Source organism: Podarcis muralis, chromosome 6, assembly GCF_964188315.1.
Source record: "Podarcis muralis chromosome 6, rPodMur119.hap1.1, whole genome shotgun sequence".
NCBI classification, from domain to species: Eukaryota; Metazoa; Chordata; class Lepidosauria; order Squamata; family Lacertidae; genus Podarcis; species Podarcis muralis.
This window is the reverse complement of record NC_135660.1, coordinates 28,090,576-28,104,369: the sequence shown is the minus strand read 5'-3', so window position 1 is coordinate 28,104,369 and position 13,794 is coordinate 28,090,576. Positions and strand designations below refer to the sequence as shown.

General features: G+C 42.3%; 1 protein-coding gene across 4 annotated transcripts; it reads left to right on the top strand.

The window, feature by feature from the left end:
* Positions 1–1,517: 1,517 nt before the first annotated feature.
* LOC114597827 (putative G-protein coupled receptor 148) lies at positions 1,518–12,327 on the top strand. 4 transcript variants are annotated; one of them, XM_077929901.1, is made up of 4 exons: positions 1,518–2,183; positions 8,754–8,813; positions 8,915–9,049; positions 10,188–12,327. In XM_077929901.1, the coding sequence occupies exon 4, from the start codon at positions 10,211–10,213 to the stop codon at positions 11,198–11,200; it is 990 nt and encodes a 329-aa protein (XP_077786027.1). In that variant the 5' UTR covers positions 1,518–2,183; positions 8,754–8,813; positions 8,915–9,049; positions 10,188–10,210; the 3' UTR covers positions 11,201–12,327. The 4 variants fall into 4 exon arrangements, with proteins under 4 accessions (XP_077786027.1, XP_077786026.1, XP_028587004.2 ...); XM_028731171.2 differs by lacking the exon at positions 1,518–2,183 and adding an exon at positions 6,899–8,481; XM_077929900.1 differs by lacking the exon at positions 8,915–9,049.
* Positions 12,328–13,794: the final 1,467 nt, after the last annotated feature.

Here is a 13,794-nt window from a genome sequence, read left to right as displayed (position 1 = left end):
GTCTCCAGATTATTATTATTTTAAGTTCGCGTTTTAGTACAAATTTATCTTAATGTACACATTTTTGCGTAGATTTCCCTTAACACGTTTTTTCAGAAAGCAGTTTTCCTTAATGTTGCTATGGTCTTGTGGGTGCCGGGCCACTATAAATTCCTGGATCTAGTAAGTGTTAGAATTTAAACAAGGCTTGGGGTGTTAAACTGGGTGCCAGACACCCTAGTCCCAGTAAATGTTAAAAGCTAACCAAGCCAGGCTAGCTTCCTGTGTTCAGGAAATCACCTAGGTGATGGGCCATTAAGAGAACAAAGGAAAGGTGATGAGCCATTAAGAAAGCAAGTGAGAGAAGGCTCTGTGTGAGACAGCAAATGGGTGAGGCCCATACCCCCCCCCAACTTGCAGATACTGAGAAAAGCCAAAGTTTAGAACTGAAAGTATGTGCAATGTGACCTAGAGGTAAAGCTGGATAGCCAGAGAGGCACAGTGTGATGTTTGATGTCTATTTGAATCCAAGGCTGTGTCTATGGGAGAAACAGGACCCTCTTGGAATGTTAATGCTGTGAACCCCTCCATCGTAGGCTTGGGTTGTATTTATGTTTAATTAAAACATATATCACAAAGATATCACTACCATGCCTCATTCCCCAAAGGAAACACAAACCATGGGTGAATGCCTGGAACACCTAGAATCTCACACCACTCAGAGACTACGGTGGTGTGCAACACTATAATGTATTTTGTAAGCGATTATCACTAATATGTGCATTCTTATGCACCCTTTACCTTAATGTGCATTTTTACAGACATTACTTGGCTGGAGCCATGCACAGCAAAATTCAGAGAGGTGTGGATTTAGTAAGGCAGATTGTTGTTCATTTCACATATTGTTTCGGAAAGTGTGAATTAGGCAGGCTCATCTTAAAAAGCAGAGACATCACCTTGCCAACAAAGGTCCGTATAGTTAAAGCTATGGTTTTCCCAGTAGTGATGTATGGAAGTGAGAGCTGGACCATAAAGAAGGCTGATCGCCGAAGAATTGATGCTTTTGAATTATGGTGCTGGAGGAGACTCTTGAGAGTCCCATGGACTGCAAGAAGATCAAACCTATCCATTCTGAAGGAAATCAGCCCTGAGTGCTCACTGGAAGGACAGATCCTGAAGCTGAGGCTGCAATACTTTGGCCACCTCATGAGAAGAGAAGACTCCCTGGAAAAGACCCTGATGTTGGGAAAGATGGAGGGCACAAGGAGAAGGGGACGACAGAGGACGAGATGGTTGGACAGTGTTCTCGAAGCTACCAGCATGAGTTTGACTAAACTGCGGGAGGTAGTGGAGGACAGAGGTGCCTGGCGTGCTCTGGTCCATGGGGTCACAAAGAGTCTGACACGACTAAACGACTAAACAACAACAACATCTTATATGTGATCTGAAGCAGATTTGTGCCCAATTCTAGGCCTGCCATATGTCCGGATTTTCCCGGACATTACCGGGATTTCAAAGGTGAAATTGACCGGGGGGGGGGGGGGGAGAGAGAGAGAGATTTCCGAAAGGCGGCACTTAATCCTGGATTTTAGGCAAGTCAATAGGAAAATCACCTTTTTTGGTTTTTGGTCCTGGTTTTTACTTTTTGAAATATGGCAACCCTACCCGATCCCTACTGCAAACCAAGCAGATAATAATCAAGAGGCAACAGGGACTGGAGAAGAAGGCTGGAAAGACTTGGAGGAGGAGCACAGAGAAGACTGTGATGCAGCCATGGATGGCATTTGCACTCAATGGCATCACTGTTCCAGCAGACATTGGGTAAATGTGTGAACGTGTCATATCAATGCATTTTATCTTTTGTAGCGTTTTCTATTTTAAAAGATTGAAAGGAAGTCAACAGGAAAGGCAGCATTTTCCTTTATTCTTGATTAGCATGAATACAGAATCCCAGAGGGGGCGGTACTGCTGTCGCTTCTTAATTTCCCTGGTCTCCCAGAGCATCAGTTGTACTACTTGAGAGAGGCAGAACAGGCCAGCTGTTAAGAATGGGGGCAGTAAAGAGACTCCGTTTGTCCAGGGATTAATATTTTTGATAAAGAAATGGAGAAAGGGAAGATCCAATGCAGGTGGAAAGCAGAGCTGCCTTCTCCCTACGGAGAGTGTCCTTCTACCAGTGCAGGTAGTCGGATGAAGTGCAGATGGTAAGTAGAAAAAGCCACTTATTGCTCCAGCAGTTATGAACTCCTGCCTAAATATTTCTAGGAAATATTGAGGAAACTGAAGAGACAGTACAGGTTATGCCTGAAACAGCCGCTTCTGCATGTTTGAGCAAGGTGTAAATAGTTTTCTTAGAAACTTAAAACATTTTAATCTTGGCATGGGTTTCTTAAAAAAAAAAAAGGAAAAGGTTGTGTAAGGTCTATTTTCACTAGGAAACAAGACCATTATCAATGCAAAATAAACCCAGTAGGGCCCAGCCTACTTCTGAGTAGTTATGCATAGGATTGTGCTGTCTTGTCTTTCAGAAAAGAAACGGGGGGAAAATAATGCATCTGGTTAAGTAGACTAACATGAAAGCTATGTCATAAGCATGTTCATCTTTATAGTGCCACAAGAATCTTCACAGTGCTGGATTTGCACACAAGCTAAGTAAGCTATAGTTTAAGGTCTCAGATTATGAGGGGCCTTTAACTAGAAAAAAAAAATTACAAGAAAAATATTGAAAGAGTTTTTAATTCAATGACATGTGCAGATCACACGCCCAGTGCATGGTGTATTGCTTCTCCAATTTGCTAAGTTATGTGTGTAATTGCTTGTTTATTCCAGTAATGTTAAAGGTTTTCACATATGCCAAGTAAGAAGTCATAAGATATTTTTCATTTAAAGGTATTTTGTATGCAAATGGACATGTTTTAGTTAGGTTTTTAATTGTCAGTTGCATCTTTGCCCAGGTACCAGTATACATCCAAATATAAAAGTTTATTATTTCTATTTTCATTGTCCTTTCTGTTAGAATAATTCAAATTTTTGAAGCCTGATAAATGTGACAGTTTAGGACTTTTCTCTGCAATCATGCGGTGGGAAATTATAGTTTTCATTCAGCTCGTGTCTAATCTTTATTCATGGGCAATCACATAATTTATCCATGAATTTGTTGGCTGAACTGATCTTAAACCATAGCTGTTCCTTAGAGCAACCGAAGCCATTCCTAAGAGCAGTCTAGGGCCTTCTTTCAGCACTTTAAAAAAAAATATTTTTTTGTTCATATGTCTGTTTTTAATCTTCCATTTCTTTCTGTAGTTCTATCTATGTGATAAGTCAGCTATGTGATAAGTCATGCTGGACCCACTTTAGAGCAGGGGTGACCACAGACCACACCCAGCTTGCTAACCTACAGGAAGTGGTCCATCAGCCCTGCAACTTTGCTTTCCAATCTGATCAGGAGCTAAAGTGCTCTGTCAACTCTTTAGAGTTTGCAATCAGCGGTTGCTTCTGTTCCATCCAATAGTGTCATTTGTACATTTTAGAGTGGAGAAGGAGATTGCAGACTCACTTAGGTTAGACTTTACTAAGTGGTCTGCAGATAATAGGATGATACCTAAAGGCTGCTGAGACAAAGAAGCAAATAACGACCGATTCCCCAGTTTTTATAAAATCCACCAGTTACTCACACCTGTCTCCAGGAGAAACATATCAGTTTGTATAACCAAAGCCTGATCTGAGGCAGTGTACTTAGAAAAAATGCCCATAGATTCCAGTTTTGGTGGCATTTTGTAGGGGACTCAATTTTGCAATAGATCTCCAAATTTACAGTGTAGTTTTTCCCCCTTTAATACAAACTAATCCCATATGTCTTCTCTATAGTTGTCTGAATTTGTGTTATTCAGATTTGATTTTTGTAATGTCAAATTAACGCAAGATTCAGCTTTTATTTTTCAAATCCCTGGCAGCGGCGGCGTGTGTTTTTCCACATCCAATTTACTGCTGTATTGCGCACACACCAGTTCTGTTAATTTTAAAAAGGACCAGTAACAGTTGTCATCTTTGCCAGAAGCATACCGTTCTTCAGGAAGTGCTCAGAGTCAGACATTGCGACCTCTTTTAATGTACTGAAGTTGATGCGAGTTGATATTTTTGCAAATCCACAGGAAAAAGAGCAACTGGACTGAAGTTGACCTCAATATCATCAATAGAAAAGAAGAAGAAAAAGATCTAAAACTCTGATCCTGTGCGTACTTACTTGAGAGAATAATCTTTCAACAGAGAAGTTTGTAAAATAAATCACAGCAATCATGCTTGGAAATAGAAGGTTAAGATAAGATTCCAGGACAAACTCAGCTCTCAATTCTAAACACGCAGAAGCAGATGATCCTACTTATTACTTGAAAGTAAATCCCACCGTGACTGAATCCAAATTAAGCATGCAGAGGATTGTAGTCATCGCCTGATTCTTTGCAGACAGTAATGCTGGCAGAAAAAGCCAAGTTAGGCCACAGGCTTTAAGCTGATGCTTTCTCCCTCTAGGGCAAAGGTTAAGGGCTAGGACAGGCAGGCTCAAGACACCAGAAATTCCTTATGTTCAGTATTGTCATAAAGTGGACTTTGCACTGCATTGAGGGCTTGCAGTCCAAGGCAGCGCACTACCAGCGACCCACAGTCTTGCCCTTTGCCTCAGTCAGTGATTTGTCTTGGTCTGGTGCTTATTAAGGTTCTGGGACATGTTCTCAATTGACAGGGCAGGCCAGCCATTCCAGAAACAATATAGGTTTACATGCTGCTTCCAGCACTGCAGGCAGGGGCGCTTTAATTTCTGCTGTCTAGTCTGCCTTTGTGGGAGAGCTGGCTCTGCATATATTTTTGTCTCCAGGAACACCCGGCAGTCTGGCTAGCAGAACTCCTGTCTTGCAAGTTGGGGCCTGCTGTTGCCAAGATTAAGTGCCCGATAGGAAACGGCAAATGTACATTCAGTGGAGGAGGTCTTGGCTTCCACTATATTAAGCTTTTAAGCGGAGTAATCAGTAGTTGCATCCCACTGACCTCCAGTCATTTGCCCTCCATCCGATCATATGAAAGGTGGAGCAGGGCCTCGGAAGTGGGGATCCTGGCTCTGCATCCAAGGACTCCCAACCCTGCAAAGTCAGGGTTCAAGATTGTTCAGGGAAGCTATGCCCATACAGCCAGGCTTCCTGCCTTAGACCTGCTTTATCCCCAGGGTGGTGTGGGTGGCAGGGACATTTATGCAGTCCCCTCACTTGCCTTCCCCTTACATCTCATAGAAGCACAACCCCAGCCCTTGCAGCCTGGTGAGACCTGGGCCCTGTAGCTGAAGCCTCATCTATATGCATGCAACAGGTATGAGGTGTGCTATTTTGGACTGCAGCTGAGGTGTGCCATTTTGAATGCTCCACAGCAGGGGTAGGCAACCAAAGGCCCAGGGGCCAGATGCAACCCAATCACCTCAGTCCGGCCTGCAGATGGTCCTGGAATCAGCGTGTTTTTACATGAGCAGAATGTGTGCTTTTATTTAAAATGCATCTCTGGGTTATTTGTGGGGCATAGGAATTTGTTCATTCCCCCCCCCCAAAAAAAAATATATAGTCCTGCCCACCACATGGTCTGAGGGACGGTGGACCGGCCCACGGCTGAAAAAGGTTGCTGACTCCTGCTCCACAGTGTGTTGTTCTTGTGGTTGGTTGTGGGGTTTTTTTAAAGGCCTCCCTGCAAACAGAAAAGTAGCACACCAGGGAGAAAGATTCTGATCCCCAGCTCTTTGCCTGTTGTGCTGCTTTTCTACTTTCGGGGAGTTTTGTAACATAATGCTGTATTATTTTACTGTTGTTAGCCACTCTGAGCCCAGCTTTGGCTGGGCAGGGTGGGATATAAATAAAATATTATTATTATTATTATTATTATTATTATTATTATTAATTCAAAAAGGAGATTGCCACCTGCAGCCTGTGGCGTGTGTGAATCAGGTCTGGTGACCACAGCTATCTTTTGCCTTGAATCTAAGCAGATGCTCCTTGCAACAAAAATAAAGTGCATAACAAATGAACTTCTTTTTTTTTTTAAAAAAAGGTGGGCACGTTAACCACTTTTTAAAACCACTTCAGCCTGGTTAGTGCTGTAATTTGCCTAGCAACAAGTTGCCCTCTGCTGCCCCCTAGTGGATGACAAAAATCAGGACATATGCTGTCAAAACATGTTGGTAGGTTTTTCCTTGAAAGAGGAGGGCTCAGCTAGGGTGCAAATTCCATTTACCAATTAGCATTCATAGAATTGTCGGGGATGGGGAATCCTTAGCATAAGCTGTTGCATCTTCCTGCCATAATGAGAAAAATAATGGAACTTCTTATTCATCACTACCTGTCGTATTACTAGTGGCTGTTCCTACAACAAAAGCTTGCTTCTCTTTTGACCAGGCAAGAGCTTGACAGATGTTGGGAGAAACTAATTGCACGGTGCTGAGACAATGCTCTTCAGTGCCCTCCAGCCTTTGACATTGATAGGTGGAAAGCTACTAAATGCAAATCTTACTCCTTATCAACGGGAACAGCAGGTTGCTGCAGAATTCGTGAAAATTGCTTTGAACCATGAAGGAGTAATTTCTTTAACTCCTTCAGACCAAGAGTAGGTTAAATGTAAAGAAGCTGGAAGTATATACTGTAGGCCAAAACTATAATGTGAATAAGGGCTATCTTCTTCGGTGAGCCTGAGCCTTCAAAAGCTTTTTGTGATGGGCAGAAATTCAATAGGGTAAGGATTCTCTCTCCTCACCTCCTAGCAGACGCCCAGTAACGAAAATGCAAACAGAAAGAAAGTGTCTCCTGTTGAACTTCTGCCTTGTTTTCCTTTAATTCTGCTGGTAAAATCATAGGGGCACTGTTATAAAAGGGGGGGGGAGAGAAGAAACACATTTCAGATGTGGATTTATTATTATTATTATTATTATTATTATTATTATTATTATTATTAGTTGCCCTTCACCCAAAGATCACAGGGTGGTTTACAATATAGAAACACAAAAATACGTACCATAATAACAAACAAAAACAATAGTTCCAACCCCTCTGGTTTAAAAGGCCGTAGAAGGTTTAATTAGCCAAAGGCCTAGGAGAAAGGGAATGTTTCTGCCTGATGCTTAAAGATATGGGGAGAGCATTCCATAAGCAGGGAGTCACCACAGAAAAGTCCCATTCTTATGTTGTCACCCTGTGGACCTCTTGTGGGGGAGGCACATCTAGAAGGACCTCAGATGGTGATCGCAAAGTCAAGGTCGTTTCATATAGGAAGAGGAGGCGGTCCTTGAGGTATTGCAGCCCTGAGCCATTTAAGGCTTTATAGGTCAAAAGCGGCACATTGAATTGGGCCTGGAAACCAATTGGCAGCCAGTGCAGTTGGGCCAAGATCGGTGTTATATGCTCAAACTGTCTTGCCCCGGTTAGCAACCTGGCCACTGAATTCTGCACCACCTGAAGTTTCCAAACTGTCTTCAGAGGCAGATTTTGGTCTTCAGAGGTTAGATTAGCATGTTACAATAATATGACCGAGAGGTGACCAGAGCAGAGACGACAGAAGCTGGTGGAAGGCACTCACTCCATGCCTCCAAGGTTGCCTGAGCCTCAAGCAACAACAAAGGATCCAGAAGTACAAAGGGGTTCACAGCTTGGGGGTACTTCTGAATGACTTTAGCCTCCCTCCACACCAGGGAATAAGGAGTGTGTGAAGATCTACATCATGAACAAGAGGGCAATGAAGGTTTACATTGGGATCTGCTGCCCCTGTGGATCCTGCTGTCTGAGGTCGCCGCCTAACCTTGCCTAATGGATGAGCCGGCCCTGATTGTGAAATATGCATGCTTTTGGTAGTGCCTTCTTTTCTGACAGGGACGCGGGTGGCGCTGTGGGTTAAACCACAGGGCCTAGGACTTGCCAATCAGAAGGTTGGCAGTTCGAATCCCCGTGACGGGGTGAGCTCCCGTTGCTCGGTCCCTGCTCCTGCCAACCTAGCAGTTCGAAAGCACACCAAAAAGTGCAAGTAGATAAATAGGTACCACTCTGGCGGGAAGGTAAACGGCGTTTCTGTGCGCTGCTCTGGTTTGCCAGAAGCGGCTTTGTCATGCTGGCTACATGACCAGGAAGCTGTACACCGGCTCCCTCGGCCAATAAAGCGAGATGAGCGCCATAACCCCAGAGTCGGCCACGACTGGACCTAATGGTCAGGGGTCCCTTTACCTTTACCTTTCTTTTCTGACATAGGATCAAGAACATAAAACCCATCTAAATTCACAGGTAGGGAAAGACCATGAGCCAGTGGTGGAAAATATGTAGAAAATCATGGGTTCAGCCTCCAGCAACTTGAGGAAGGGCTTGGGAAAATCCCTCACAGGAACCCTGGAGAGATACAATGCAGCAGCTTTGGAAAAAATCAGCTGGAAAAAATCAGTGGCCTGGCTCAGTACAAGGCAGCCTCTTGTGTCCACATAGCTCAGAAACTAAAGTAAGTCTCATGTTTTATTTTATGAACACATCATCAACTTGCATTCAATTAATATTCCATGAATTTGGTGCATTTTGGGTTGAGGTAGATGATGTAGGCATTGATCCAGGCAATAAATACAAATTTAGAGACTGGTCTTGCTCAGCAAATGCAAAATAGCTGGTGGAAGATATGAGAAGGTTTTCTTTGGGGTTTTTGGTTTTATTTCCTCCCTCTAGTTTCACAATTAATAATCTCAGAGTTAGTTTTCCTTCTTCTTCCTTTTCTGCTAGGGCATTTCAGTAAGATGCGGTGGAACAAAAAGAAGCAGTGTGAGCTAGCACAGAGCAAAGGTACGTCTAAATTTTCAGTGCATTTCCAATAGTTCCAAACTATTGCAATCGGCGTACTATTAAAAGCACGGTTTTAAAGATTGGCTAAACATCTAAACTAGGATTAAACATCAAGATCCATGAAGAGTCTGCATTCTGAAGATGTCATCATGCTTAGATGGATGTGGTACTGTAGGTTGAGAAGGCATAATCTTCAAATTTAGAATCTACTCTTGGGAGACGGAGAACATTAAAAGGTAAGATATGGGATGTATGAAGTTGAATAAGTGATGTGTTCCAACTCTTGGGATTTATAAATTTGCTATGGTATAGAACTGTTTTCTAATCTCTTGTCATGACATTGCTTTCACTCAGTTTTATTTAGCATGATGAACACTCATACACTACTGGTTGTTGTTGTTGCTGTTGTTTTAAAATTGTGCTATTCTCAACATTTATAGTAGAAGAGAAAAAGATGTGCTATTTGGGGAAGTTAGTATACCCACCTCCTAGTTTCAGATTACATGCTATTCATCAGGGTAGTAGAGAGTATTGCCTGACACCTCTCCATTTCTCACACTGTCTATTGTTATAAACCAGGGATGGGAAGAAGAGAATGCAGGATCTCTGGGTGATTTGCTGGAGATGGGCAAGCCAATCAGGATGAACGTTCATTGTCGTATAACCTCCCCGCAAACCAATCGGAACAAATGCTCAATAAATACCAGTTTAAAAGATTCAGTTGTTCAGTGGAAACAGAAAGTATGGCCCTTTCTGAAAAATTAACTAAGGAAGTCAACTGACGAGCTTCGTGGCTCAGAGATATTATTCGTTTAAAATCCTCTTAAAAGTTCATCACATTTTAGGGCAAATTTCTCCTCATAAACACATTTTTAATATACAGTTTTGACTAATGTACACATTTTTGCAAGCTGTCCCCCCCCCCCAATATCTTCATTTTTAGGCAAACTTCCCCTAATATATGCCATTTTGTAAACAGCGTTTGGTTGGAGAATGGCACTGCAAAATTCGGATAGGTGCAAATTTCAAAGGATTAGTTCCTTCAGAAAGTATGGACTGGAAAAAGTCAGCTTCAAAGGCATCCTGAATAAAATTTCTCCATCCCTAGTGCTGAGTTAGGTTTTGAACACTGGTCTTCTAGATTCTACTCCAGCAATGTAACCAATGACACCACAGTAGCTCAAAACTCCAGTGCATATAGATTATAATCCTGTTCATGTAAATTATTATTATTATTATTATTATTATTATTATTATTATTATTATTATTATTATTTATACCCCGCCCATCTGGCTGGGTTTCCCCATCAGACTAAATAGCTGGAAATATATTGTTATAATACTGTTATAAATGTATCGCTTGTTTCTTTCCAGGGCAAGAACTACACTTGGCTATTATGAATGTGTCCACGACTGAAACTCAAGCAAACAAATCAGATTTAATACAAACACTAGTAGTTGTAAAGGGAAGCCTTTATTTGGCTAACTTCATATTCATAACTGCATTGAATATATTAATAATCAAGACTGTGAGACAGAACTCTAAAATGGTGAAGGAAGTGAGATACTTCCTCCTATGCCATCATCTTCTCTGTTGCTCTTTATTCTGTTGCTCTGGCATGGTGTCCAACGCGATACAAACATTGAAAGTGCAACAATTCTGGATCTGGATCACCTTTGGAGTACAAACAGCAGTTGCAGAAGCAGTGCTGGTAACGCTGGCTTTGATGGCAATTAACACTTGCTTAGCAGTTTGCTGGCCTTTGAGATACCTGGCCTTTGTACACTTGGTGAAACGCAAAGCTATAGCTTGTGTTTGGGTCGGGACAATCCTCAAATCTGCATGCTTGATCATTGTGGAACGTACAGAAGGAGATTTGAGGGACATATATGAAGCAGAGCTCTCTTGCCCAACTATCCTGGGTAGTGATTTTGCCAAAATAACCGGAAGTATTCTCATTTTGCTTCTTGCAGCCGTCATGGTAACTGCTTATTTTCTCCTGTGGAGAGAAGGAAAGCTCAGCGGTCATTTTAACTGTTCAAATAAGAAGGCCAGAAAAACAGTCATTATTCATGGTGTACAAATGAGCTTCCATATTCTTCCATCCTTAATCTTCACAGCCATCGGAAAAGGATCAGAACATGTTCTGATAAAATTTGGAGCTTTTGTTGTTTTCTTACTTGCACAAAGCTTCAGCCCTGTGGTTTATGGGCTGCGGAACAAAGAACTTCTGGACAAGATATGTGTCAGACGAGAAAGGAATCAATACAGTAACTACTTGGTAAAGTACAACAATTACCCACCCCAACTTCAGATGGCAAAAAGTTCAGCAAATGGGTGGACCGTTTCTCAGTGTAGTGCAGAAGCACTTTCAAGTCAGCATTAGCCTTCATTAAACCATATCACACATCAAGGGATAATTCAACTCACACAACTGCATATACCAACCTATTATTTTTAAAACCAGATTTTCAGCCCCAAAGCTAGAAGCCTTGAGTGCTATATTTTTGCTTTAAAGTTTAAAGGGTAACTCGTGGAAAAGACACAGCACAAGAAGTAAAGGAAACCATGGAAAAAGAGAGGGCAAGGCTCTGCCAGACAGGCTACTAGAAATGGTACACTCTGGAATCTCTAGTACAGTCGTACCTTGGAAGTCCATTTGACTTCCCAAATGTTCGGAAACCAAAGCATGGCTTCTTGATTGGCTGCAGGAAGCTCCTGCAGCCAATTGGAAGCCACAGAAGCCCCATTGGACGTTCGGCTTCCAATAGAACGTTCAAAAACCATAACATACACTCTGAGGTTTGTGGAAGGAGAGGATGCAGTAGAAGACACTTCCTCATCATAATCCCAATAGTTGCCCACCAGGGTAGTATTCATGCTGCTTTGTATCTCTTTCCCTTGGCAGCCTGTAACCCCACCTGAGCACTAACAGGTTTGAAAATCAGCACGTTCATGAAAATTTCAGCAGTTCAGCCAATGGCATAGGAACAAATTTCAAAAACATCAAGTCAGATTTCTTGCAGCTAGGGAGCTTCCAAAGGATGCAGCCAGCGTATACTACAGCTTCCGCCACCTTTTGACAGATTTTCTACATATGCTCTGTGCATTGATTTGATATTTCATATATATTTATTAAGCATGATAAACTATGAGAGTTATTCAGAGGCTTGCTTTGGTGCTAGTATGATTCAGATGTGTGAAACATTCTTAAAAATGTTTTAGGGCCTGATTGAAAATGGAATGCAGCTAGTTTTGCCCCAGCCTGATGATCACTGACTTGTGATAATGCAGAATTAAGTTTTTTCACTGGTAGCACTGATGTTGTGAAATGCACTCAATGCTGAAATGCAGCAGGTCCCTTCTTTACTGGCGTTCTGCTCGCTTTTGAAGACTCACCTGTTTGCACAGGCAGTTCCTGATTTCTTCACCTCAGTCTCCTGTATTAATGGCAGCAATGTTTTAATCAGATTGTTCTATTGTGTGTTTTAATTATAGATATTTATATTTTAATAGGACTGTTTCACTGTGTATTTTAATCATGGGTTTTGATACTGTACCATAAAGTTTGTGCAACTGGTTTTTACATTTTGCGAGGTCATTTTGCATTCTGCAAGAGGGTTTCTCCTTCAAGGGCCAAAGACATCAGAAGCCCACTCCACAGTAACTCAGAGCAGTCTTTCAGTGTGGCTGTCCCTCATTTACTTTCCAGAAACAATTTAACACCTGTTTTTTCAACAAGCTTTTCCAGCTACACGAAAAAATCTCTTAGATAATTTTGTACTGTTTCAAAGTCTATATTTAGTAGTTTTTAAACTACTTTTTGTTGTTTTTGTTGTATATTTGTAAATTGCCTTGAGAAATATGAGACAGGAAATAAATAACAATAATGGTAACAATGATAATATAGTCTGTTTCTTATTTAGCTCACAGCCAAACAACCTCATGGTGCTCTCCTGAGGCTAAACTGCTAATTTGACCTCCTTGAAAAAGGGAGCGTATATAAATGTTGTTCTTAAAAAATATATATATAGTGGGCCCATTAGTTTTCCAGCTTGGGACAACTGATTCTGACACAGTTACCCAGGTATCATTGTCTCTATGTGATGCCATTTCCCTCGCATAAAAATATGACAATGCAAAGTCTGTTGTTAGGTAGCACAGGCTTCCTCAACCTCGGCCCTCCAGATGTTTTGAGACTACAATTCCCAGCATCCCTGACTACTGGTCCTGCTAGCTAGAGATCATGGGAGTTGTAAGCCAAAAACATCTAGAGGGCCGAGGTTGAGGAAGCCTGGGCTTAGCAGACCTCCATTCTTGATAAACTTCATGACCTCATATCAAAGAAACTGCGCTTTTTACATGGTTGAAACATTCCAAGTCAATAAACTTGGAGCAATAATTTAAAAAAAACCCTGCACATTCCTCTTGTGATGGGTGCTTGGTCCACGAACTGTACCATTTCATGCGATTTCAATAATACAGTGGTACCTCCGGTTAGGGACGCAGGTGGCGCTGTGGGTTAAACCACAGAGCCTAGGACTTGCCGATCAGAAGGTCGGCGGTTCGAATCCCTGTGACTGGGTGAGCTCCCGTTGCTCGGTCCCTGCTCCTGCCAACCTAGCAGTTTGAAAGCACGTCAAAGTGCAAGTAGATAAATAGGTACCGCTCCGGAGAGAAGGTAAATGGTGTTTCCATGCACTGCTCTGGTTCGCCAGAAGCGGCTTAGTCCTGCTGGCCACATGACCCGGAAGCTGTACTTCAGGTTAAGAACAGTTTCAGGTTAAGAACAGACCTCCAGAATGAATTAAGTTCTTAACCCGAGGTAAAAGGTAAAGGTAAAGGGACCCCTGACCATTAGGTCCAGTCGTGGCTGACTCTGGGGCTGAAGCGTTCATCTCGCTTTATTGGCCGAGGGAGCCGGCATACAGCTTCCGGGTCATGTGGCCAGCATGACTAAGCCACTTCTGGTGAACCAGA

What these genes read in the sequence shown, in the direction of transcription:
- LOC114597827 (XM_077929900.1), top strand. Translation starts at nt 8,768, where the DNA reads ATGCGGTGGAACAAAAAGAAGCAGTGTGAGCTAGCACAGAGCAAAG. An exon ending in TGAGCTAGCACAGAGCAAAG is followed by an intron (nt 8,814 to 10,187) that starts GTACGTCTAAAT and finishes GTTTCTTTCCAG; the next exon opens with GGCAAGAACTACACTTGGCT.